The following is a 26709-nucleotide window of genomic DNA, read 5'->3' on the forward strand; positions in this document are numbered from 1 at the left end:
TTTTTTTATGTCTCTTGTAAACAAGATATAACTGGATTTTAAAAGATCTGGCTTGAACATTTTTGTCTTTCAACCGTTATATTTATTCCCATTCATTATAATTCTGGATGCACATCTATTAATTTCAACTATCCTATTTTATAATAATCTGTTTGTCCACCTTTTCTGTTTTGTCTTCCCTTTATTACTTTCTTTTGAATCGAGTAATTTTTTCCTTTATTTCACTCTCCCCACACCACCCCTCGCCAGTTTGGAAGTTACTCACTATATTTTTATTCCTTTAGCGGTTATCTATTGAGGTATAACATATGTACACCCAAAAAAGCACAACTCATCAGTGTACAGTTCAGTGAATTTATACAAAGTGAACACACCCCCATAACCAATACACAGCACCCCAGAACCGCCCCTCGTGATCCTTGCGTTTAACCTCCCATCCCCAGAGTTAACCACTGTCTTGACCTCTCTCACCACAGGTTGGTTTTGCTTGCTTTTTAACTTTATGAAAATGGATTCATACAGTATGCACACCTTTATGTCCTGTTCTTAGAGAACTTTAACTTTCAGCTTTAACTTTTAAGAATTTAAAAGTAATCAATATCTTTACTTCCTCCATACAAGCAGAGCGTTATTTCACATTAACCCCAGTTACATCCCTCTTGACTTAATGCTATTAGTGTCATGTATTTTACTTCTGTTGGGTTTAGATTTCATGTATTCTATTTCTCTTTTAAAAACATAACCTATAAGGCATTATTATAATCATTTCAGACATTGTTTGACTTTACCTACGTTGTTTATTTATTCACAGATAATTCCACAAGAATTTAGCAACTTTCCTCTATATGCCAGGTGAGGTTTCAGCTGCTTGGTATATATAAGCCTCCTTGAGAAACTGCAGCTGGAACAAAGACTTTAAGGTGATGAGAGAGCCATGGGGGCTATCCAGCCCCAGAATGCAGCCAGTGAAAAGTGGGAAAGTGCGTGGCGTTTTTAAGGACTAGCAAGGAGTCCAGTGTGGCTAGAACCTCATAAGTGAAGGGGAGAGTAGTAGATAAGGTCGAAGGTATAATGGGGAACTGACCTCATAGGGCCTTATAGGCCATTGTAAGACTTTGGCTTTTATTCGGAATGAAATGGGGATCCACTGTTAAAGGATTACTTAGGCTGCTATATTGAGACCTAGACTCTGGGATACAGGGCAAAGGTAGAAAAGGAAAACCAATTAGAAGGCTTTTGCAGCCATTTAGGTGAGAGGGGATTGTGGCTTATGAAGCAGTAGGAACTGGTTGTGGTCAGACTATCTTATGAAAGTGGAGCTCGTAGAGTTTTCTGAGGTAGAATATGAAAGAGAGAGTAAAGTCAAGATATCTCTGGGTGTTTGACCTGAGCAGCCTGAAGGATGGCGTTGCTATTTGTGTGTGTGTAGAAGGAGCAGAGATCGGGAATTCAGTGTTGGATGTTCTGAGTTCAACCTATCTAGTCCACATCCTAGCAGAGTTCATGAGCTAGAACATCCAGCTCAGCCACCCCTAGATTCTTTACCCTCAGAAACTGAGCGAGATAATAAACATTTGTTATTTTAAGCTACTAAGTTTTATGGATATTTCATTGGTGTTTTGGGAAAGAATGAAATTAGATGCATGTGTTTAGTGTGCCAGCTCAACCTAAATGATCTCATTGTCTTTAATGGCTACTCGCTATTATACTTTTCAGATTTATTGCCATTTACTTGATCAGTTTCTAATTGATGGGCATTTAGATTATTTTCAACTTTTAAATCTCATGGGTAGCTACAGGAAATTTTCTTAAAATGGTGAGTCAAAGTTGTTTGCATCTAACATTTTGATAGATATTACAAAATAGCCCTTCAGTAAAATTACAGTTGAGTCTTATTTCCCCACACTTTTACCAATACTGTGAATTATCAGACTTTTAACCTTACCATTTGATATGTAAAAAGGATAGTTTTAAAAGAAAACACTGCATTTCTTTAGTGATGAGTATTAGATTTGTACACTCATATACGAATCATCCATTTATGTTTTTTTTTCTATGAACTACTTGTTCAGGTTTTTTCATAGGTTTTCTGTTGGGCTATTTGTTTTTTTGTTTGTTTGTTTTTTTAATCTGCAAGAGTTCTATTATTGTAGCATTTTTCACAGTTTTAGGGGTTCTTTATTTTTTTCCATAAAAAAACAGTTTTGAATTTTTATGTAGTCAGATGTATTACTCCTCTCCTTGATAGCTGCTTCCTCACTCTAGTAGTATAAATAAATTTCTCTTGGAGTGCTTAAAATTTTTGATTTCATATTTTACGTTTAAACATTGACGTATATGGAATTTTCATCATTGTCGTTAAGAATGAAGAGGAATTTAGTTTTATTCATCTCTTAAATGACTAGCCAGTTATCCCAGCACCTTTCACTGACATCCATTAGTTTGCCACTGATTTGATGTGCCCATTTTATGACCTACTTAATTTCTTTATTTGGGTCTATTTTCAAACTCTTTTATGTTATTGATTTTTTTCTCCTTTACCAATACCAAACGCTTTTAATTGTTACCTTTACTATGTTTTATTATTTGGTAGGACTAGTCTTCCATCTTTTGTCTTTCAGAATTTCCCTAACTATTCCTGCAAGTTTACTTTTCCACATAGATTTTGGTATTATTTTATCATCTTCAAAGCAAACAAGCAAAACCTGGGCAGGCTGTTGATATTTTTATTAGTTTCGTCTTAAATTTATACATCAAATTAGAGATGTTATTTATAATATTGAGTCTTAGCCAAAAAATGCTTTCTCGTCTGTTCAGATCTTCTCTGATGTCCCTCCTGTTTTCAATTCTTCTTAAAGTAATTCTTGTTCATTTCTTATATTTATTCCCAAGTATTCTGTTTTTTTAATACCACCGTAAAAGAAGTCTCATTTCTTTATATTTTTATGAGATATATTTATCTTTAAAATATGAAATTCTTAAAAATATTTAAATACATAAAATAGTGTTTCAGATGCCCTTGCACCCAGTACCTAGATTTAACACAGGTTGTTATGAAATCTTTGCTTCTGATTTTTAAAGAAAATAATACATTACAATTAAAGCAAGAGCTTTATTCCTTGTTTCTTCCCCTCTCTCCTCAGAGGTAATTACTCTCCTGGAATGATATTTATCTAATTTGCACATATTTTTGTGCTTGTATTACAAATGCATGCATCCCCATACAATATATTTCATTACTTTTTGTCTCTTTTAAATTGTGCAGGAAAATTACATTGTACTGACTGATTTGTTCAATTAGATTATTAAGCCTGGGGACTTATTTCTTTTACAGTCTATTGCTTCATCTCAAAAACCACATCGGGTTTTTTTTAACAAATTTATCTAGATATAATTCACATACCATACAGTTCACCCACTTAATGTACACAATTCAGTGTTTTTTGGTATATTACATTATTAATTTTTCAAAATTATAAAATATACATAACAAAAATTGCCATTTTAACCATTTTTAAGTGTAATCAGTGGCATTAATTACATTCAATATATTGTGTAATCATCACCACCGTCTATTTCCAAATCTTTTCATCACCCCAGACAGAAACTTTAACTATTAATTAATAACTCCCCAGTTTCCTCTCCTCTCAGCCACTGGTAACCTCTAGTTTACTTTCTGTCTCTGTTAATTTCCCTATTCTAGATATTTCATATAAGTAGAACAATACAATAATTTCTTTTTGTGTCTGACTTATTTCACTTAGCATAATATTTTCAAGGTTCATCTATGTCATAGCATGTATCAAAACTTCATTTCTTTTTATAGGTGAATAACATTCCATTGTATGGGTATACCACATTTTGTTTATCTGTTCATCTCTTGATGGACACTTGGGTTGTTTCCATCATTTGACTATGTTGAATAATGCTGCACTGAACTCTGGAGCACAAGTATCTGTTCAAGTCCTGCTTTTATTTCCTTTCCGTATAAACCTAGCAGTGATATTGCTGGCAGGTTTACTTTTAGAATAATTTTCCTTCTGAAACAATGAGCTTTCTTACACCATATATATATATATATATATATATATATATATATATATATATATATATATATATATATAAAATCAGATTTTAAAACAAATATTTACATGTGCATTTTTTGCATAAAACATCAACTGATATTTGGCCTCATCATAACCTCACATATTTAACATTTTTATTCTTCCATAGTTTTAGCTAGTTCTTTCCACCTCCACCCCTGCAGCCTCTCATACTTTCCCTGACTCTTATTATTGATGGCTGTTAGAGTCTTTCACCATCAACCTCCATTCCCTTCTATGCTGCTGTTCAAGGGTTCCTCTTCCACAAACCTCCAGGCCCAGACCTTTCTGACCATCACACCCTGGCACTGGACCCAGGCAGAATTATAGTTGTCATTGTGGACTGGCTAGAACAAGGATTTGTGCTTCCAGTCTCAAATTGGACCTTTAACTATCTCTAGGTCTCTTTTTACACCTGGACCTCTTCTCACTGTCTAGCATAAGCCATCACCATTATACTTTCTCCTTAAAGTACAGGTGACATCATCTCTTACCTTACCAAGAAAGTTAATGCTGTCGAATATGTCATGTTTAGGTTCTTGAAGAAAGTGATATAGTCAGAGATGCATTTCAAAAAGGGTACTGAGTGAAGCAACAGAAATGAACAGGTATTTAAATGAGTAAAAAAATCATTACAAATTACAAAAATCTAAAGATTAAAATAATTACAAAGGCAAAACTTAAAAACACATTTTGGATTTATTAACTGTTTGAAACGGCTCTGACATCCTTCTTTCTGTACATTCTTTTGGCTGCGTGCCGTTTTATTGTCTCTTCAGATGATAATGTTTGTGATGTTTTTCTCTAGAGAGAATTGAAATTGCTCTTTAGTATGGCTGATTGAAATTTATTTTTCAGTATTGATAGTTTAGAGAAACAGAAAGCTTCACATTTTGTTACTGATAGTGTTATATAAATATTTAGCATCATTATCAAAATGGGAAAAATTTCTCTCAAGTTCTTTCATATATGAGCTGTAATATTTGGAAGAAATTTCTACTGACAGGTTCTGGCCTCATACATTTCAAACTTTGTCCTTGCAACCCACATACTTCTGGGTCTGGATGCTTTAAGGCATGACTGTATTATAAGCGAGTCAATATATTGAATCTTAGGAATAATCTTTTAGCAATGATTTAGCTACTTGTGGAAAGACAGTGAACCATGTAAATATATTCTACACCCAAATTAAATAAATCCCCACCTCAACTGTCCTTTGGTTGAATCCCAAAGATGCCTGAAGCCACTCTAAAGCCTCCTGACATCGAGAGGGTATGTGACACAAGGAAATTGGTGCAGAAAGAGATGGGTTAAATTTTATCAGTTTTGTAAATTTTACGAAAACCTATGACCTTGTGAACACGCTGCTAGTACTCTGTCTTGGGGCATTTCTGGAGTCAGAAGATAGTTAGGAGGCTGCTGCAGTAACCTAGGAATGAGGTGACGGCAGGGGTAGCAAGGAGTTGGTGAGGAAGCAATAGATTTGAAAAATATTTAGAAGGTAAAATTGGTAGGGTTTGGCAGTTGACAAAGTGCAAGTGAAGAAGATTGAGGAGTTGTTGTTTGTCAACCTTGGTTGGTTAACTGGATGGGTATTGGAGTCAGCAACCGTGATAGAAGATTGCAGACAAAGCACAGGCTGGGAACGGGGAGGGGGAAACCAATTCAGTTCTGAGCTTCTTTACCTCGAGATGCCTTTGAGGACATCCTGGTGGAGGTGTCTATCTGATAAGCACCTCACTTAAGAGTAAGAAGCTTCAGAAAGAAGTCGTTAGGACTGGCACAGATTCTGGGGTCATCAGTGGAAGTGGAAGCTGAAGTCCAGGGGAAGCTGAGATTGCACATGGAGAGCTGAGCAAGAAGAGGAATGGACCAAGCACAAGACAAACCATGGGATCCCAAGCATTTAACCAGCAAGAACAGTAAGATGAACCCATGAAAAAGACAGTCTTCCTAAATGAATATAATTCAACACTACACTTATGATAAAGTGTAGTTTAACATGTGGTGATCTTTTCTCCCTTCTCTTTTTTGATACTTTAGGTTTGGAAGAGGGAAATACACTACTCTAAAAGTGGGCTTTTTATTATGAGACTTTGTAGACATTCCATTAGCTGGTTTGTTAAATGGTATTCAAAATATTTGCTTGCATTGAGGGGAAAAAATGGGATCGTAAATACTCCATATATAGCTCTTCTTGCCTCTTTCCTCCACCAAAGACTTAAAAAGTGGAATGAGTCTCTTCTTTAATCCATTTCAAGAATTAATTGGGTGGCGATGGACAATATATTTCACTAACGTGGATGCCAGCGGATGATAAGCTCCCATCAGGCTGCACAAGCCTGTGCTTGGTGGTGAAGGCTCCAGGTGGCCCTCTGCCTGTGACTCTTCAAGGCATGACAAAGCTCATGACATTTGTATTTTCTACAATATTCTCTTTGGTGTGGGTATAACTCAACCAGACATGGTTAACACTTTGACCTCGAGGATAAACCAAAAGACTAGATGGCATTGCCCTTCCTCCACCCTGACAATGCCTGAAATGGGCAGTAGTGAGTTCATTTTTGTATGCTTTCGAATGAATTTAAGACCCACTTTTTAAGAGTTTTGTTTTAATTCTTCTTAGGGATTCCATCAAAGATCAGAGTCCAGCTGGCTTTTTAGAGATGGGTTATTCTGCAGAATAATCAAGTTGTAGTGGAGGACATTGATAACTGGAATGGATCTTGGGATTCCCTGAGCTGGTTCTGGGGCTGGGTGGGGGACTGGGATATGACAATGCCACGGTGATTTTCAGTAGTTTGAAAGCTCAATGAAATTTGAAACAACGCGAGACCAGTCTACACTGGCTTATTGATTGTTCTTCTTGGTTAGTAGCTGGAATGACATTAGCTCAGTGGGTAAATACAGTCTGTCTCTTGCAGTCCATGGTAGTGATAGAACACAGTGTTTTATGTCTGATAATTAAGGATAACAAAGTGAATATTACTTAACAAACATTAGACTCAAAGCATCGCCTGTGTTCTTGTGGCACTAGTCTTTTTATTTCCTAAAGACTTGGCTTTTCTAGTCCATCTTCCAGAGCGAATTCTCTAAAATGCTGATGTGGTCAGGATGCCTTCTATGACTTGGCCCCTCTATTTTCCTCAAGCCTCATTTTCAATTCTCCTCTTCTTTTATGTGACTCTCTGGCCTTAGAATGAAAGTACATAAAATTCCGTGAATGGGTCAGTGCTGTTTATAGCTCCTGGTCTCTCCACATGCTATCCTCTCTGCCTTTATCCATCTGGAAAATAAAGACACACTTTAGTTACCTTCTCTGGGAAGCTGGCTTTTATCCATCTCTCTGTAGAGTTTGTCACACGTTGCTTTCTGCCACCACCTTACAGTGTAGAAATCTTACTTCTCTTAGTGAGTTAATTAACTTGTTTACATACATTTCTCATTCTTTGAACTCGGAACTGTTTATATCTCCAATACCAAGCATAGGACCTGACACAAAGTACTTTCTTCATAAGACTTTGTTAGATGAGTGAATGAAAACAGTAGAAATCTTTAAGAAAAGTTGGTTACCACTGACCCCATTGTATATGTATCTCTTCTCCCTTTCGAAATATTACTAAACGTTAAAAAAATATTTTTTAAATGAAGTCAACAAGACAAGAGCTGTCCATGCTTGAGAGATTTCACAAGTTGTCTGGGAAACACAAATAGGTGGAGGAATGCTGACTGAAGAAGTAGGATGAGGAAATCGAGGTCCCCAGTGAGTATGGAAGGGGCTATAGGAACAGGGAATAGATTGGTCTTAAAGAACCCTAGAGAGCCAGGGTCCTGGGAATGCAGGTGTGACAAAGGGTAGAAATGAAATGGAGCAGGAAATGGAAGGCTGATTAAACTTCTACACATTTCCTGTCAGATCCTCCACTCCTTTACCACACTTTCAAACAGACTTCCCTGCACCCATGTGCCTGGGCTTCCCCGTGCGTATTTCCACTCACCCCAACGTGTCTGTAGTCACCTTGCCACTGAACCGTGAGGCATGTAGGGAGAAGCAAAGGCTGCAGAGCCTGGTCTTGGAAGGGATGGAAGCGAGCACTGCGCTTGGGTGCCCTGAGGGGCTCCCAGAGCTTCTGGCTTTACGAGGCCTTTTAAGTTTTGTCTGAAAAAACCAAAGGGCTGTGAGGAAGGGAACTAGCTGTGTGGAAGGTAGGACTCCGAAGTGTATTTTGGAAATTACTCACCACCCTCCCCCAAATTAAAAGAATTAAAAAAAAAAAAAAAAGCATCTTTCTACCAGTCAAAAAATCAGATTTTTTTTTCTTAAAAAAAAGTGCTCAGCCCCAGAGCAAAGACCCTACATATTACATCTGACTCCCTGCTAAATCACTTTAAAACAAAGCTCCTCGCTGGACAATCCTTCCTCCTGTATGCAAAGCAAGAATGATGTAGAAGGGATGATTATGGAAATGCTGGTGCATTCATTCGCATCACCATTAAGTATAAATGGACAACCAAAGATGGCCAGGTGGTTGAGGACATCCAGAAAACCTGCCAAAGGCAAAGAAAGCCAACATGAAATAAACAGAGAAATAACCCAAAAGGCAACAGAACATTCAAGGGACAGAAGAGAGCTTAAGCGAAACAAAGTACACCCTCTCAAATTTATATTCTTTAGAGAAATTTGAGAAGATATTGCCTCTGTAAAACAATAATGGGATACTTTGAAAAAGGAGCCATTAGAGAACAAGAAAAAGTTATTGCAAATTCAAAATAATCTCCTAGAAATTAGAACCAGAAAACAGAGATGATAATTGGAGAGGAAAGATGAAATATATAGAGGAAAATCTAAGATGTCTAACTTACACAAGAAAGAAAAAATGGGGAAAAAGAAAATATCAAAGAAACAATACAGATTTTTTTCAAAACAGAAAAAGATATTCGAGTAGCCCAGCATAATAAATGTCAAAAAACATAAATATCCAAACATCCTTGGAAAAATTTTAAAACATAGCTAACAAAGCACTATAAGATTCTAGAGAGAAAAAGCTGGTTACATTTAAAAGAACAATGGGCTTGGTATGAGCCACACTGGATGATAAAGGACACAGAATAGTCCTTTGGCATTTTGAGGGAAGGTGATTTTCAACATAGAGTTCTATACCCATCGAAATTATCAACAAAACGTGACATTTTCAGACATTCAAAGATTCAGGAAATTTACCTTTCACATAACAGTTCTTAGGAAGTTACTTGAGATGCTCCAGTGAAATGATGTAGTTATGAGAGCCTAGAAACAGGAGCTAAAAGCCAGGACAGTAACGAAGAGAAGCCCCAGAATATCAAACCTAGTGGCAAGTCAGTCCTTTGGAACAAGAAGACTGGGGGTTCTGGTAGGAGATGTTCTCAGGGAGAAAAGGGTTGTTTGGAGAAACTTAATATCGTCTTTGGAGATTTGGAATAACCTTACGAGGTGTTAACTTCAAGGCAAACAGGAAAAAAGAAAGGCACTTAGAAGCCTCAGAGGAGGGGAAAAAAAAAACACACGAAGCTGAACAAAATAGAACATGCCATCATAGTATACACCATTTAGCTGTGCAGAGAACAATATTTATATAATTAGAGTAGTGTGAGCACTATCGATTGATTTTGAATTTAGAGTCAATATATAGATAAAGGGAGGACTTATGGCTACAGGACAGACTGTTTTAACCTTGACAGTGTAAAAATCTAGCTGATGGTCTTCTGCCGTCACCCTCATCCTCTCTACCTGTTTTTCAGTCTTTATTGTATAATTATTTGAATGACTCCTGTGGCTTAAAACACAGACATACACAGACACACACCTAGAAGTAAATCCTGTCTTGGAAGAAGTCTTTTTGTTCCTTTGCCTCTCCAAATATCATTGGCACTGTTATTTTAGTCTTTGACCCTCCTGTGAAAAATGAATTGTATAAATATGTTTCTGAGGGTTTGACAGCGGTTTTCCTTTTCTGTCTTTTTCACTCTGGTTTATAGTTTCAAAAAGTACCAGAAGGTCCTATTCCTCCATCCACACCAAAGTTCGCATATGGAAAAGTCACTCTGCGAAAGGTAAGAAAAAAAAAAAAAATAACAGCAACGTTGAAAGTGAGGAAGTGGAATTTAGCTGTCGTGAGTGAAAGTGTTACGCTGGGGAATCGGTTTATTATTTTTCTGTGAATTTGTTTCCTGTGAGACTGATTTGGTAGATAATGTTTCTGGGAAAACGGGGACATGGGAGGTGAGAGGATGTGGATGCATGTTGATGGGGTGAGCACATGGGACATGAGCAGGAGTAGGGAGGTATTCTAGATCATTCAGATCAGTTAGGTTCAATTATCAGTGTCCAAAGCAGTCCCAGGAGCCTTTGTGAGAATAACATGCTACCTTGGTGTTATGGCTGGTGAGGTTCTTTTTTATAATTCACCTTTTTTATAGGGGGCTCTCAAAAGCCACAAGCATTTTGATAGGTCTTCGCCTAAAATCTCAAAATCACATCCTGAATTTTCTGGTCTGTGGTTTATATGGTAAATGGAACATCAAGGGGAAAAGTTAGGAATTAATTATAAATAAGAGTTAAGGACATTTTAGTCTAGGAAAAGAGAAAAAGAAGAGAGATTTTATTTAGTAGTCACGAGTGACGTAAGCCAGAGTCAATTTGTTTTGACTATCTGTGTCTTCAGGTTTTCCCCTTTTATAATCCCTAACTCCTACATGTGTTAAAAACATGAACAGTTGCATATTTCTTAAGAATCTTGATATTCTAAAATAGTATCATAAGTTTTTATCTTTCAGCAAAATGCTAAATATGATTGTATGATTTTTCCATTCATGAAGTGCTTTGATATTATAAGTTGGTTGAATTCTCGTAACATTTTCCACCTAGTGTCAGATATGTGTGTTACATTCTGCAAAGAATGTGGTGGGTCTCTGCCTGATAGGCATCTTTCTGTAGCTTAATCAGACTTTAATCACACTTGTCAAGGGAACACCTTTTATTTTTTAACTGCTATTGCTACTTAAGAAAGAGTTGGTGTGTTAGTTTTAGAGCTGTGAGAATTTTCTTTTTATACAACAGAAAATAACTGCAAACGTTTAAATACAACAACATTGCTGAAAACAAATGTAGCTTAGTACCAAAAGCACATACTGTTTACTGTGAAGGAAAGTCGTGTGAGCAGAAATGGCATTTCATCGTTAACTAAATATATACAATTTAGGAGAGCCAATCAGCATCTAATTGAATTAAATTTATGTAGAGCAGAGTCACATAGGATAAAACCTTTTACTGTGAGTTGAATTCCTTTAGTTGTGCAAGTGGAAAAACATCCAAGGGAGTAGCTGGATTGATGGACTTGTACTTAAGATTTTTTTTTTCCCCTTGATGCTCCACAATATCAGCAAAGTAACTATGGAAAGTGTTTATAACCAGTATCATGTCACGGAAAGCCCCAGGTTTGGAGCCAAATCTAACTGCAAATCCTGGCTCTGCCATTGCTCAAGTGAGCTTCTCTGAGTCCTCGTTTCCTCCTCGCTAACGTGGGGACAGTAATGCCTGCCTTACTGGGTGGCCGTGAGGATTCAAAGAGGTGTGCGTGTGAAGTGGTGACCCCTGCAGTTTGGTGTGCACCCAGCGCTGGGTAGCTGTTATCATCGCTGTTATTGCACTCGAATAAGCATACTGCGTTGCAAGAATACACAATCATTTGGATTGAATATAAGTGTTTGTTGAGTAGCTACTATATCCTGGGCATTGGGGCGAGCACGGTACAGACTCTACCCTTATGGGGCTGACGGTCTGGCAAGGATGGCAAAGAGTAACAACTGGTAGATGATACAGGCATGGAAGATACGCTAGGGACAAGCTCAGAGGAGGGCGCTGTGGTGATGGCTTCACTGGGGGTGTTGGGGAAGGCTTTACAAGGAAGGCAGCCTCTGAGCCTTGGTTTTCATTTATTTTAAGGGCCTTTTCTGTACAGGATGTTGTATTTGTGAATGAGTACTCTTTTTAAGATTATCATCAGTTATTTTTCATCAAGAGTTAGGGAATGGATAGAGATGATTGAAGGTGACTGCAGAGCAGTGTTGAGTTGAATTTGAAACATTTAGCTTTATTTAGGGGTTCGGTCAAATCCACTAATATTTTTGATAATTTGCAAAGAACATTCCCCTCCCCTCTGATGACCAAGGAGGGGTGACAGTGAGTGAATGCTGCTTTTGTTTCTTTTCAGATAAGGACAGTGAATGAATCGCTGAATGTTCTGTGTCCCACTGGACCTGTAAAAAGCCTTTATCCCTTGACATTTATTCAGGTGAAACAGGTAGGCCTTCAAAGATAAAGCTTCACCTTTTTTCTACTTGCAAAAATGTGCTTTCTGCCCTGCCTTGTATTGCCTGTTCTGAGCACAGAGACCCAAATGGTAAGTGGGTATATCAGACCAGAAGTAGACTAACCATGGATTTCCAGGCTTTCTTTAGGTTTAATTACTGCACATTAGGCTGATCGTTCCTTCATTTTTTCCCCCCATTTCTTATTCTCACTCAAATAGGCAGTATCTTAACCTGCTTCCACATATAGTGCAAGCTATAAATTGAATGCATTTCTGACCTAATTAATCTTTATTACTAGGTACCAGTGGAAAACTACTATTTTAATACTCAAAAAAGACAATTTAATTATTTGTCCTTAGTTAGCTCAAAGGTATAGTGACTGTGTTCTTAATAGATTAGGGTCTTAGAGATTCTTTATCCTGCTTTTGAAGAGAACAGAGAATTGAGCACATCGTGTGTGTGTGTGTGTATGTGCGCGTGTGTGTATATAATCTCCAGGGACTGCCCCATTTTCATTTTAAGAGTTTTTCCAACATTTTAATTTGGAAAATTTCAATTCTATAAAAGTTGCGAGAACAGTACCACAAACACCTGTATAGCTTCCGCCTAGATTCGCCAAGTGTTAACAGTTGCTTCATTTGCCTTGTCTTCCTCTCTGTGTGCGTATAGCCAACTGCTAAAGGTTTGGTTTGGTTTTGTTTTTTCCCATTTGAGTCAGTTGTCAACATATCACACTTCATGCCTAGAGACTATAGCATACATCTTTGAAGAAAAAGGACATTATGATCACAATATAATGATCACACTTAAAAAATTTGACACTGATGCAATCCGATTATTTAGTATACATTCTATAGTTAAATATCTCTAGTCATTCCGATAATGCGCTTTATAACAACTTTTTTTCAATCCAGTTTCCAATCCACAATCACTCATTACATTTAATTATAATGTCTCTCTAGTCTTCTTTCACTTGAAATGATTCTTAAGTTTTTTTTCTCTCTCTCCTATAATGGACATTTCTGAAGAGTTCAGGCCAGTTGTTTTATAGACCACCTCTTACTGATTAGACTCAGTAAAACATTTTCGGCACAAACACAGGAAAGGTGATGTGTCCTTCTTGGGGCACCCATGAGGGTGCCTGTGAGGTCAGTTTGTCCCTTTGTTGCCATGTTAAGGATCTCAGCCCCATTTTTTGAAAGTTACCTGGGTCTTCCTTTCCGGCTTTCTGTAGAGATTGCCTTCTGGAAGGTGTCTGAATGATAAGGTGATATAACAATTGCATATCTAATCTTAGTTTAGTGAATTTTGCCTCCAGTTACTATTTTTACACTTGCAATATTTTACAAGAATGTTTTATTCCAACAACTCTGGTTTGTGATAAATAAAATGAATAATTAAGCTCCCCCAATCCCTTACTTTTTCATTAATATTGAGTAGCGTTCTTTCTCTAGTTCTAGTACACACCGGCTGTATGTCCGTGTCTTCATCTGTAAAAGAGAACTTGCCTTCTCCACCTAGCAGGGCCATTGAGCACATCGGACAAGACAAGGACAGTAGAGCAGCTGGAACCTGGGAAGTGAATTCCAGGTTAATGTAGAGACACTTGCAATCATTGTTCTTTCTTAGACTTTTTCTGCTTTCTGATCTTTGGCCAAGGCAGTGCTCGTGGATTGCACGGGACTCCCTAGGCCCTGGCTGTTCCGTGCCTGAGGCAAGCTGTGGAATATTTCTTTCTAGTGAAACCCATGGCGAGCATATCAGCAGGGAGTGGGATGCAGCCCTGGTACCTCTGCAGCTGCCCCCTTCACCCCAACCTTAGAAGCTTCGGCCACACTTTTGCAGGGAGCTCCAGAGCTTCTGCTCCCCTCTGGGAAGCCCTTCTCAAAGTTTTCCGCAGCCTCTGAGTTAGGACTTACCACTCCGGTTAGTTTCAAAAGAAAAAATACAAGAGAGAGAGATGGAGAATTTGGAGTCTGGGAGGGAGGCATCCTGTGCTTGAAGATTCGGGTGGCGGCACTAGTGACAGTTCTCGAGTTCAGCCCTTTCCTGCAACACAGGAACGTGGGTTGACATTTTTTTCTCCAGCTCCTCCAAATGACCTTTCCACTTACCTGAAGTACACTTCCTTGCTTTCCAGGCCCTGGAAGTGAGGAACTTTTTCCCTGTTCCGTGAGGGATTTTGACTTGGATTCTCTTCTCTGACTCAGGATCTGTTCCAGCCCCCTCTGGCTAATGTCCACAGCAGGGAAGTCAACAGCGGGCTGTGGGCGCTGTTGCCACCGAGGCTGACTGTTCGGGGCCTTCCTTTCAGACCAGGGATACCAGCATCTAAAAGTATTTTCTGACTTAGCAGCAGGTTACACCCCCACCTCTCACTGCCTTTGTCTCCCCGGCTCTTTCACTATACACAGTTTCTGATTGACTCTCATTTTGTCTCTTAACTCTTGATTTAGCCCAAGAACCTGGAGAATGTTTTACCGAACATTCTTGTCTTTGCTGTTTTTGTTTGTCTTTTTGTTTTGTTTTGTCGAGGTAATGTAAATAACTTTTTAATATATGTGATGGGATCCCCCTTAGTGATTCTGGGCATATCACTGAACACATTTCAGGGTCCCGTTTCCTCATGCGGGGAAAGGATGTTTGATAAAACACCCTTCAGCATTCCTTGAAGTTTACTGCTGTGATAGTTGTTCTTTGATCTAAAAATCTAAGCCAGTGCCCTTCTGTCAGATCGAATTTTTCCTGGAGGCTGGGGAAGCATTTCATTGCATATAGTTTTAATAACATCACTTTCACACATATCAAAGGTGACCAGATTCTCTTAAAATGAACGGCAAAAGTGAAATTTTTTTGTATCCTTTTCTAACCAGTATTTTGGGTTTGTGCTGTACCGAACAACACTTCCTCACAACTGCAGCGACCCAACACCTCTCTCTTCATCCTTCGGTGGAGTCCATGACCGAGCCTACGTCTCTGTGAATGGGGTAAGCATTGTCCCTGGACTGTGTGTGTCTGCCCCAGTGGGGGCATGTGTGGTCTGTACTTGGTAACGTGGCATTTGAGCCCTTTGCCTACCTTTCAACCTCAAGCTCCACCTCTCCTCTCGATGTCCCTTAGCTGTGCTCCTCACTTGCTGACGTGGCCTCACCCATGTTCGATCTGCCTGGAATATACCCCCTCACCCATCTTGACCTGGAGGGCTGTGCTCAAGGCCCCGCCTTCTCGGAAACCCTCCTAGTCCCCCCTGTCCAAGGCCATCCTCTCTGACTGACCACAGCATGTCACCCATGCCTTCTCTGCTCCTTGAGGACAGGGTCCTATTGTACATGTCAGAGTGGTGATTCATTTAACTCTGTGCCTTCATCCTGCATGAGAAATTATATTCTGAAGGATCATTCATGATAATTATAGCTAAAATACACGAATAACTTTGTTTCATGACAAGGTAAAGATACATGTCAGGATTTCTGTTCCTCTCGCTGAAACATTCATGTGAAAGAACACATGAAGAGATTTTTCCTAACCAAGAAAATTTGTTCAGAAAAATTTTAATTAAATATTTCCATTCTGTTGTCATCAGCGGCTTTATTTTTGGTAAGAGCAGATTTCTGAGACATTATGTGTCTACTGATGGCAGTTTTTCTCAGGTTCTAATTTAGGAGTGGTGTTAGTGAATTGTGATCAGTAACAATTTTCTTTTAATCTCATCTTTTAAAAAATTAGGAAAATGTTGCTGCTAAAATGGCTGTTGTTTTCCCTCATTCTATTGTATGATTTTCGTGGTTAATGCATCATATCACGTATTTTGAGGTGAGAATACTCCACCAAACTCTCTGATTTTTATCTCGTTTATCTGATTTTATCTCATCACACCATGTTGTTTAGAAGCTACTTTATTCTGACTGCCTTTTGTGCTATGAGTACACGAAGAGGTTCCTCCGATAGGAATCCTCCCCCAGAATGGTTTGCCTCTATTCCCTTTCTATTAAAAATACAAAGCAAAACATTCCAGAGTAGAGGAAAATAGTCTAGACCTTTCCTTTCTCAGAGCTGTGTCTGGCGACTTTCCTATTTAGAAAGCGGTGATTGGGGGAACGTGGCCACCTAGCCAGTGACTTAGACTAAAGGGCCAGCAAAGCATTTCTTCCCAAGTCTGGTGACACTTCAAGGCAGGAAAATGAGTGCTGAATTAACTGCCTTTCTGCTGGTCTTCTCACCCTAGTTAATTCTTGTTTGGCATTGAACCCACAGGTCCCCCAGGGAATCCTTAGCCGAAGAGATGAGATCAGTCTGAACATAACAGGGAAAGCCGGAGACGCTCTGGACCTCCTGGTGGAGAACATGGGGCGTGTCAACTATGGCAATTTTATGAACGATTACAAGGTAGGACCAGCCTCGCTGTTAGGAGTGACGTTAAAAGGTTGGCAGGACCATGCCTAAGCCATCCAAGGAGGTTTTTATAAATCTTTTTAAAAACTCTCACGTATACGTTCTTTTCCTCCAGCCCTGTTGACATGAAGCTATTCTTAAAAGCCCACACGCTTTGTCAGAAATGATGAGTGAACCCACCGTGATTTGTTTTGCAACCTGGAAGCTGGGTTCTTTTGAAGACCTGTTTGCCTCTGCAGTTGATGAGAGATTTGAGTTTTGCAGACAGAACCCTTCCCTTGTGTTTGAGTTCAGTCATCCTGTAGAAAGAAACAGAAGGAGGAAACCACCCCACTGTGCTTTTCCTTTGCTTATAGAACCCACCTAACTCTCATAAGGCACTCCCATGCCAACAACGCCAGGTTAGCATTTGGTCTGCCCTGTTTTCTGGGTGTGGACAATTTATGACAAACTCTGGAACTATACAAAGCCTTGGTGCACTGCTTCTCGCCTCTGTTGCTAACTCTGTGCCCAGGTGTCTTCGCCTAAATATGTTTTTCTCACACAGGTTTTTTTAGAGCATTCCTCAACAAACATTTGTGAAGATCATGCTCTGCACGAGGTGCTCTATGAGGTGCTTCGGGGCATGCAGAGGTGTTGAGATAGCTCTATAGGTAGCTCACCATCTGCTAGAAGAGAGAAAGCCTACACCAAGAGAATTGTGGCACCCCTGGTCTAGGACAGGACAGGTGTCTGTGGCTATTTTCTGCCCCTCTTAGTGGCAGCTCAGAGGCAAGGCAATTATACTCTTAGGGAATGGCTGTGCCAGGGCCACCTTTGCCTCCAGTAGAAATGCCCCCATTGTAGTCCTGTGCTCAGGCTATAATTAGTGGCCTGCCTGGCTCTCACCAGCCACGCTAACATGTGGAGTAGTGGGACTCTTATGTAGTCTCTGGGTCCCCAATACCCAGCAAAGAGCCTGGCACACAGCTGCCTAGTTAATGTTTATTGAATTACTAAGTGGGCAATTGAGGCTTGGTATTGAGAGGTGTCCTGAGACAAATTCGAGATCTCACTAGGAGAGGAGGCGTTCTCCCACATGAAAGGCCAAGAAGGGGAGGTTAGATGAGCTGTGAGCAGAGGCTTTAATGCGGTGACCAGTGCCACAGACACCTGCCCTGTACCCTTGCCGGACAAATAAAGCAACTTCAGAATACGAGTGCGAGGTTCACCATCATCATCACTGCTCCTAAGATCCCATTACAGATTCAGTAGGCCCACACCCCATTATCTACAGTTTTTCTTTCCACGGTTTCAGTTACCTGTAGTCAACCAACTGGTTGGTTGGTTAGAAAATTCCAGAAAGAAACAACTCATAAGCTTTAAATTGCACGCCATTCTGAGAAGTGTGATGTAATCTCATGCCATCCCGCCCCATCCCACCTGAGACGTGAATCATCCCTTTGTCTAGTGTCTACACGCCGTATGTACTGCCGACCATCAGTCGCTGTCTGGGTTATCAGATTGACTGCGGCAGTATTGCAGAGCTTGTGCTCAAGTCACCCTCATTTTGCCAAACGGTGGCCCCAAAGCACAAAAGTATTGTTGCTGGCAGTTCGGATATGCCAAAAAGAAGCGGCATAGTGCTTCCTCTAAGTGAAAAGATGTGTCTATAGGACAAAACATGGAATATGTAAGGTTCAGTTCTGTCTGCGGTTTCAGGCATCTACTGGGGGTTTTGGAACATGCTCCCAGCGGATGAGGGAGACTGCAGTATCTCATTTATGTTACCTCATTTAGTCCTTACAGCAGGTGAGTGGACTCAGGTGTGATTATCCCCGTGAGCGCTGCTGAGGAGCTCGCGGTCAGGACTTGCTCTGGGTTATGTCACAGGCGGAGTCTGTCCCCTCCCTCCATCTATAGTGGGCTGAATGTTCTTTTGCATTCCTTAGGCTCCATCTTTTCTTCCATTCTAGCAATGGCTCTGAACCAAACACCGAAGATGGGGGATTTGATTTGGGTCCAAAGCTCTAGTGGCTCAACCCCCTTTCTGTAGAGGCAGAACTCTGGCTTCTTGTGGCGACATCCTGGCCTCTAAAGAGAAAGAGAGAGAGAAACCTCCAGGGAGAAAGCCGTGGTTTGGGAAATGTACCTCTCCTCAAGGAGAAGTGATTCCACCTCAAGCCAGATCTCTGTCACTTAGATGTCACTTTGAGTCTTGTTTACTATTGGTGTTTCATATACCAGTTTGCTTTTCCAGGAATTCAGGGTGGAAACGCAGGGACACAAAACCTTTTCCTTCCCACCCCAGCTGATTGCCCTGTTTCTCCTTTGCAGGGTCTGATTTCTAACCTGACCCTCAACTCCAGCATTCTCACAGACTGGATGATCTTCCCGCTGGACACTGAGACTGGAGTGTACCACCTTGGGGACTGGCATGGCAATGACAGCAGGTGCCATGACAAAGCCTATGCCCAGAGCTCATCTAACTACACACTCCCGGCCTTTTATGTGGGGAACTTCTCCATTCCCAGTGAGATCCCAGACTTGCCCCAGGACACCTTTATCAAGTTTTCTGGATGGACCAAGGTATGTGTCTTTAAGGAAAGTGTTTGAATTCGAGCCTCACACATCTGGTTTTTAGTATCTGAGAAAGAATCAAACAGAGCTGCTAATGAGATGCTGTGGGGCACTTTTGGGAGTGGATGCTGTTCTGTGTTAGTTCCCCATTCCTCAGGAGTGGGACCATGGCAGATCTTCAGGGAGTCAATGGCCAGCTTGGAGGTGGCACCATCTGCCCCATTTTCATTGACTGACAGCTTCCTTTAGTGAATGACAGCTTTTCTGCTCCCTCTGAGAAAAATCATAGCCCTTTTGGATACCGAATATGAGAGGCTTTTCTTCTTTATCCTGAAGAAAATCCGGTCCAGGGAAAGGGGTGACTCTCAGGGCGAACCTGTTTTTCTTTCATCTATGCCAAACTTCATATTCCCATAACACCCCCACCTTCATGCAGCCCTGTGCCCTGGGGGCTTCACCTCTGTCTACTTGATCCTCAACTCTTCCTTGGCCGTCGTGCTGTCCAGTCACTCCCCTTTATTCTTTGAAGACATTGGCATACCTTCTTCCACTGTCATTTTCTCCACTTCATGTCCTATTTTCACCCTAGATGACCTTACCATCACTTACTCATTTAACAGTTTTTTCAGCGGCAAGTGTATGCCCAAACTTTGTGCCGGCCACTAAAGATATAATAATGAACAAAACCAGATAGAGTCCTTGCCCTCCTGGAACTTACAGTCAAGTTCGGGAGAAAAATCAAATCATATAATCACCGAATTTACGTGGAAAACTGCAGCTGCAGTGGGTGCTAAGAAGAGATAGTGGGAGTTGATAATAATTGGGGCACATGACCTTGTCAGGGAGGTCAGGAAAGCCCTCCCCGGGGAAGTGATACTTGAGAGACGTGAAGGACAGATAAGAATTAACATGGCAAAAATAAAAAGAGAGGAACATATTCCAGGCGGAGGAGATAGCAGGTGCAAAGGGCATGTGCTTAGGAAAATGGCGAGTGTCAGAAACTGATAAAGAACGCAAATGTATGAAACACAAAGAAAAGGAAGTGGTTCAGAGAAAAAGCTAGAAAGTGGGTAGAGACCACATTGGAATAAGCCAATTAAATCACATTAAAGTTTTGTCTTTACGTTGAGAGCTATTGAAGCAGGAGAGTGACATGACATGATTGTGATGTGACAAGCCTCTCTGACCACAGTCTGCAGAATGGGTTGGGCGAAGGTATGTGTGAATTCAAGGAAATTATCTAGGAGGCTGGATCACGGTGTCCTTGAGAGACTGGGATGGTGGTAGCCAAGATGGAGATGATATCAACTATTTGAGAGATGTTTAAAGTTAAATCAATAAGAAGTAATGATGTATTGGATATGGGGGATTAGAGAGAAGGGCATATCCCAGGTGACTCTTAGGTTCTAGACTTGCAGCTGGATAGATGGTACCAGTTACTGAAAGGAGAAATTTCAGATGAAGATTTTGAGCGAGGTCATGAGTTTGGATTTGGACAAATTGAGTTGGTGAAGCCTTTGAGAACAGCTCTGAGAAGATACTGGAGGAGGGCTGTTGGATCTATGGGTAGAGAATTCAAAGAAGGGGTCCAGGCTGGAAATATACGTATAAGGTCATTTGTATATGGATGGTCGTTGTTGAGGATACATACGGCCTTTTTAGGTCCTCTGAAAAAGAGAGGATGCAGAAGGAACAAAGAGGACCTAAGGCTGATCTTTGAGAGACATGAACATGACAGAGAGTGAGGAGGAGAAACCAAAGAAGTAGGTGGAAAACCAGCATTTGTGTTACAGAGAGGACAGGTGAAATGAAGACAGAAGCATTTCTATTGGATTTAGCAACAAGAAGGTCACTGGGACCCTTTGTGAGTGCTATGCCAGTAGGTTGGAACATTTGCACGCCAGGTTGCATGCTCTTGAGGAGTGCAGAGTAAAGAAATGAACATACGAACATCAATATGGATACTCGAATATAAACATTCTTTTTCAAAAGTTTATCTGTGAAAAAAGAGGAAAATACGTTAATAGCTGGAAGAGAAGAGGGCGAAAGAGCATGTTGAATAAATGCCCTTTTATATTTTTTGCTTTTTGAATGTTTATGGAAATATATTTTCATTATCATTCAGTTTTGAATATTTTCTGTTTTCCCTTATTATCTCTTCTTTGACCTATACATATTTAGAAATGTGTTATTTAATTTTCATATATCTGTGGGGGTTTTTAGCATATCTTATTTTTATTGATTTCTAATTTAATCCCTCTATAAAAGTTCTACAAGAAGGAGAAAAATCTCTATGACCTTGGGTTAGACAAAGACTTCTTAGATTTGACACCTAAAGCATGATCCTTAAAGGAAAAAATTAATAAATTGGATTTCATTAAAATTAAAAATGTTTTATCTTCAAAAGAAATCATTAAGTTGGGTGGTTCTATAGAGTAGTGGTTAGCAGCACGTCTGCTTTATACGCAGAAGGTCCTGAGTTCGAGCCCCAGCAGAGCCACGGCCCATACCCTGGGTACGCCAGGCCCTGGGTGCACCAGGCCCCAGGTGTGCACTGCGAGTGCGTGAGAGGAGACACCCCGCCTTCAGAGATCCAGTTCTTAAGGGGAGACAGCAACATCCATAGGTCAGGGTTGGAAGTGGGGGTTGGGGATGAATTAAAAAAAAAATCATTAAGAAATGAAAATCCAAGCCACAAACTGGGAGAAAATATTTTCAAATTGTATATCTAACAAAGGACTTGTATCGAGAATATATGAAGAATTCTTACAACTCAATAATAGGTAGACAAACAACCCAATCAAAAAATGGACAAAGGAATGCAAATCTAAACTGCAATGAGATAGCATCTCACATCTGTTAGAGTAGCTGTTATCAACAAGACAAGTAATAACAAGTGTTGGAGAGGATGCGGAGAAAAATGAACACTCATACACTGCTGGTGGGACTGCAAATTGGTATAGCCGCTATGGAAAACAGTGTGAAGTTTCCTCAAAAAGCTAAGAATTGATCTACCATATGATCCAACAATTCCTCTACTGGGTATTTACCCCAAAGACTTGAAAACTCATATCCGTAAAGATATTTGCACGCCGATGTTCATAGCAGCATTATTCACAGTGGCCAGGACATGGAAGCAACCGAAGTGTCCTACGATCAATGATTGGCTAAAGAAGCTGTGGTACATATGTACAATGGAATATTACTCAGCCATCAGAAGAAATGAAATACTGCCATTTGAGACAACATGGATGGACTTTGAGATAATCATGCTAAATGAAATAAGCCAGATAGAAAAAGTTGAAAACCACATGATATCACTTATATGTAGGATAAAAACCTAAAAGCAACAAATGAACAGGACAAACAAACAGAAACTCATGGACATGGACTATAGACTAGTGGTTATCAGAGGGTAGCGGGGAAGGGAGAGGTAGATGGGTCAAATATGTGGTGACAGAAAGAAATCTAACTATGGGCAATGAACACATGATGAAATATATATATGTGCCTTACTGCTAAATTGTACATCTGAAACTTATTGGATTTCATTAACCAGTGTCACCATAATAATAAAAGTAAATTTTAAAAATGGACTTGAATAGACATTTCAGCAAAGAAGATATACAAGTGGCTGGTAAGTACATGAAAAGATGCCTAACAGTCAACATCATCAGTCATTCGGGAAGGGCAAATCAGAACCACAATGAATTACTACTTCATACTCACTAGCATGGTAATAATTATAAAAGATGGACAATAACAAATATTGACAAGGATGTGGAGAAAAGGGAACCCTCCCACATTGCTTGTGGGAATGTAAAATGGTACAAACACTTTTGAACACAGTTTGAAAGTTTCTTCAAGTATTAAACATAGAATTACCATTGGACTCAGCGATTCCACACCTACTCAAGAGAAATGAAAACAAGTCCACCAAAAGACTTATATGTGAATATTTATAGAAGCATCATTCATAATAATCCAAAACTGGAAGTAATTCAAATGTCCATCAACTATTGAATGGATAGATAAAATGTGGTCTGTCCATACAATGGAATAGTATTCCACAGTAAAAAGGAGCAGACTACTGATACATGCTAAACATGGACATGGATAGATCTGAAAAAACATTATGCTAAGTAAAAGAAGCCAGATATAAAAGGCCACATATTGTATGATTTCATTTATATGAAATGTTCAGACATGGCAAATCTATAGAGACAAAAAGTAGAGTAATGGTTGCCTAGAACTGATGGTATGAATGGAGAGTGACTGCAAATGGGTATGGGGTTTCTTTCGGGGGTGATGGAAGTGTCCCAGAATTACATTATGGCAGTGGTTCCACTATCTTCTTAAATTTATTGAGACCTGTTTTATGACTCAGCCTCTGGTGTGTCACAGTGAGCATACCTCTGGAACTTTAAACTCTAATATCCTCTCCCTGGCCACATATTTCTATCCCCTAACTCTCATGCCTCCCAGGCCTGCTCTTGGATCTTGCCGATGACCTGAAACTCTCTCCCATTAAGGCCGCAATTCCTACCTATTCAGCCCAGACATCAGCACTATCCTTTCTTAAGAGCCATCAATCCAGTGGCCCCCTTGCCTTTCTATTCTGTCTCCTTGTTCGTCCTCCATCTTGAATGGCCTTTATTGGTTCACCAGTAATTGGGTACTGCTGGGGGACCTCTCCAGTGCCTTCATCAGAGCCACGATGCCCTCACCGTCTCCAGCCTCTGGACCCTCTCAGCTTGCCCAGCAGCCTTTGGTGTGTCTCTTCCCCTCTCCCCAGCTGGCCTTTCTGACTTTCACCACTCTCTTTAAGCTACCTTACTCTTCCTCCTACCTCCTCTGCAGAGACTCACCCTCCTTGACTGCTATCAGGTGTCACTCCTTTGATCCCTCAGCTTCCTGTCAGACTTATCTCTCTGCCTCCACCCTCACTTCCTGCCCAGCAGCCTCTAGGAGGAAATCTAAGCTCTGAATCCCCTCCCCACCTTCTTCCTCCAGCCAAGATCCTGTTCTCATACTTCCTCCTCTGGCATTTGTCAGCCCCCATCTTCCTTGCCAAGTCCCATGTTGCAGCCAAGAAGTGCTATCTAGGGTCTCTAAGACCTAATAACAAAATAAAGCCCTCCCTGGGTGTCCCCACTTAAGCTTGTTCTTATTCCCTTGCTCCCTCTTTTTCTCCCCTCCTTCCTTTTCCCCTTCTCCCTCTTGGTGTTCTGCTGTGACATACATTTCCTTTGTTTGTGCTTTTTCAGTCCCTTACTCTTCCCATGTAGCCATCACATATTCATCTGCCAAGACTGGTATTAACTCCTCTGTGAAACCTTCCTAGACCCTTAGTCCAAGAAAGGACTGGCCCTGTCCTTCTTTGAGCCCCACCTGGACTCAGCACCATGATGCTTCCTTGCATTTAGGTTGGCACCTCAGTTTCACCCACTGAGTCATAGCTTCATGAGGGGCATTTTTCAAAAGTGCCCAGCTTATTCACCATCCTGCCCTCCTCCTGGGCCCGGGTGCTCTGTAAATGTTTTCAGACGAACGGGCGCACAAATGCCTGTGTCGCTAAGCCTCTGAGAAGAAAGCAAACGAGAGGAATGTAGTGATAGGAGCAGTCCAGTTAGTGATAAGGGGCTTTGCTGGGTGCTGTGGGTGCAGTGCCAAGGCAGATGAGAAGACCCAAACACAAATCATTGTTCACTAAGTGGTGTCAGTTTAGTGCATCAAGAGAAAGAACTTCCCGGAGATGCAAAGCAGAAAGAGCACATCTTTTACAGGGGTTGTGAAAAGGGCCGGGTTGCTTAGATAGAGCTTTAAACAGACCCGAAGAATGGCAAGCCCTTCATCAGAATCAGACAAGAGAAGGAATTTGTCAGGGAAGGAATTTTAGGTGAAAGAATAATAGAAGCAAAGGTGCAGAAATGGAAAAGCAGGGGACGTTTTAGAGGTCGGAGTGGGTTCATCTTGGCCAGGTCATAAAGGTGTCACACCCAAGAGTTACAGACACAGGCGTTCTGCTCAACTCTTTAGAGACACTATCTTCACAATCATCAAAAGTAGCACATGTGGTAGGATGTCGTATCATTTTCTCCAGTTTACAGATGAGCAGATAGAGGCTCAGAGAGCTAAGTATCTAGTGTGAGGTGCAGAAGTAGGTAGTGGAACAGCTCCCCGAGCCCCAAGTCTGACTTGTAGGCCCACATGCAAAGGCAGGCAGCACTGCACAAAGCCTCAAAGGCCAATGAGGAGCTTGTGCTAATAATCTAGGCAGGGGCTCATGACTTTAAATATTCTGCACCTCATGCTGGAAAAGGACATATACACACACTATTCATGAATGTGTTTGAAGGTTCAGAACCCCCAAAGCCCATCTAATCCATATATCCTCTTAAAACCTATTGTCCGTACCAGCATTATCCAAACTTACCAAAAGGCGGGAAAACCCAAATGTCCATTAGCTGTTAGGTGAATAGACGAAAATGTGGTATATCCATATAATGGAACGTCTTTTGGCAATTTTTATTTATTTATTTTGGGAGCAATTTTAAAAAGAAATGAAATACTAATACATGTTATAACATGGGTGAACCTTGAAAGCAGTTCAATGAAAGAAGCCAGTCACAAACCGCACATATGGAATGATTCCATTTCTATGAAATGTCCAGAACCAGCAAATCTATAGACACAGGAAGATGAATGGTTGCCCAGAGCAGGCAAGGGGGAGTGATGGAGGGTGTGGGTGGAGCATGGAGAATAACTGCTAAAGGGTGCAGGGTTTCTTTTTGGAGTGATGGAAATATTCTAAAATTGATTGTGGTGACAGTTGCACAGCTCTGTAGTATCCTAAAAACCACTAAAGTATACATTCTTAAATGAGTGAATTGTATGGGTGTGAATTATATCTCAATAAAGCTTTACGTACACACACATACACAGGCCCATACATAGGCTGCGTGGACCTGGGTTGGGTAGGTCTGAGGATGAGAAGACATACGTAGATCGTACATAAAACAGAGCACCTGTGTTTTCTGTTATTTTCTGACGAGCACTGGTCCCTGTCGCTGGGGACTGCCCCGTGCCAACTCCTAACATTCTGAATGATGAGCACACACGCAACAGACAGATGCCACAGGGCACTGAGTTCTGACTTTTGGGAGAATGAGTGCTTTGGCGGATCCGGGAATGGGGGTGAGGATGGACTGAATAACCATTTCTAAGACTGTGCCTCTGGGCAAACTAACCCTCCTCCATCAGGGTGGCCCTGACAAGGCTCCTGTCCCCAGTCTCTTAGCTTATG

General features: G+C 40.6%; 1 protein-coding gene across 4 annotated transcripts in view; it reads left to right on the forward strand.

Moving 5' to 3' along the window:
* Positions 1–26709, forward strand: part of GLB1 (galactosidase beta 1) — a 103589-nt gene that overhangs the window by 40865 nt on the left and 36015 nt on the right. For all 4 annotated transcript variants that reach the window (XR_005648804.1, XR_005648805.1, XR_005648806.1 and 1 more), the window contains exons 11-15: positions 10119–10193; positions 12353–12442; positions 15326–15439; positions 16707–16838; positions 19161–19412. Coding sequence is in view for 1 of the 4 variants with exons in the window: in XM_039843443.1 (XP_039699377.1) it covers positions 10119–10193; positions 12353–12442; positions 15326–15439; positions 16707–16838; positions 19161–19412 (663 nt within the window). In the remaining 3 variants the exon portion in view is untranslated. The remainder of the gene's footprint in view (positions 1–10118; positions 10194–12352; positions 12443–15325; positions 15440–16706; positions 16839–19160; positions 19413–26709) is intronic.

The sequence above is a fragment of the Pteropus medius genome, unplaced genomic scaffold, assembly GCF_902729225.1.
Source record: "Pteropus medius unplaced genomic scaffold, Ma_sr-lr_union100, whole genome shotgun sequence".
NCBI lineage: Eukaryota > Metazoa > Chordata > Mammalia > Chiroptera > Pteropodidae > Pteropus > Pteropus medius.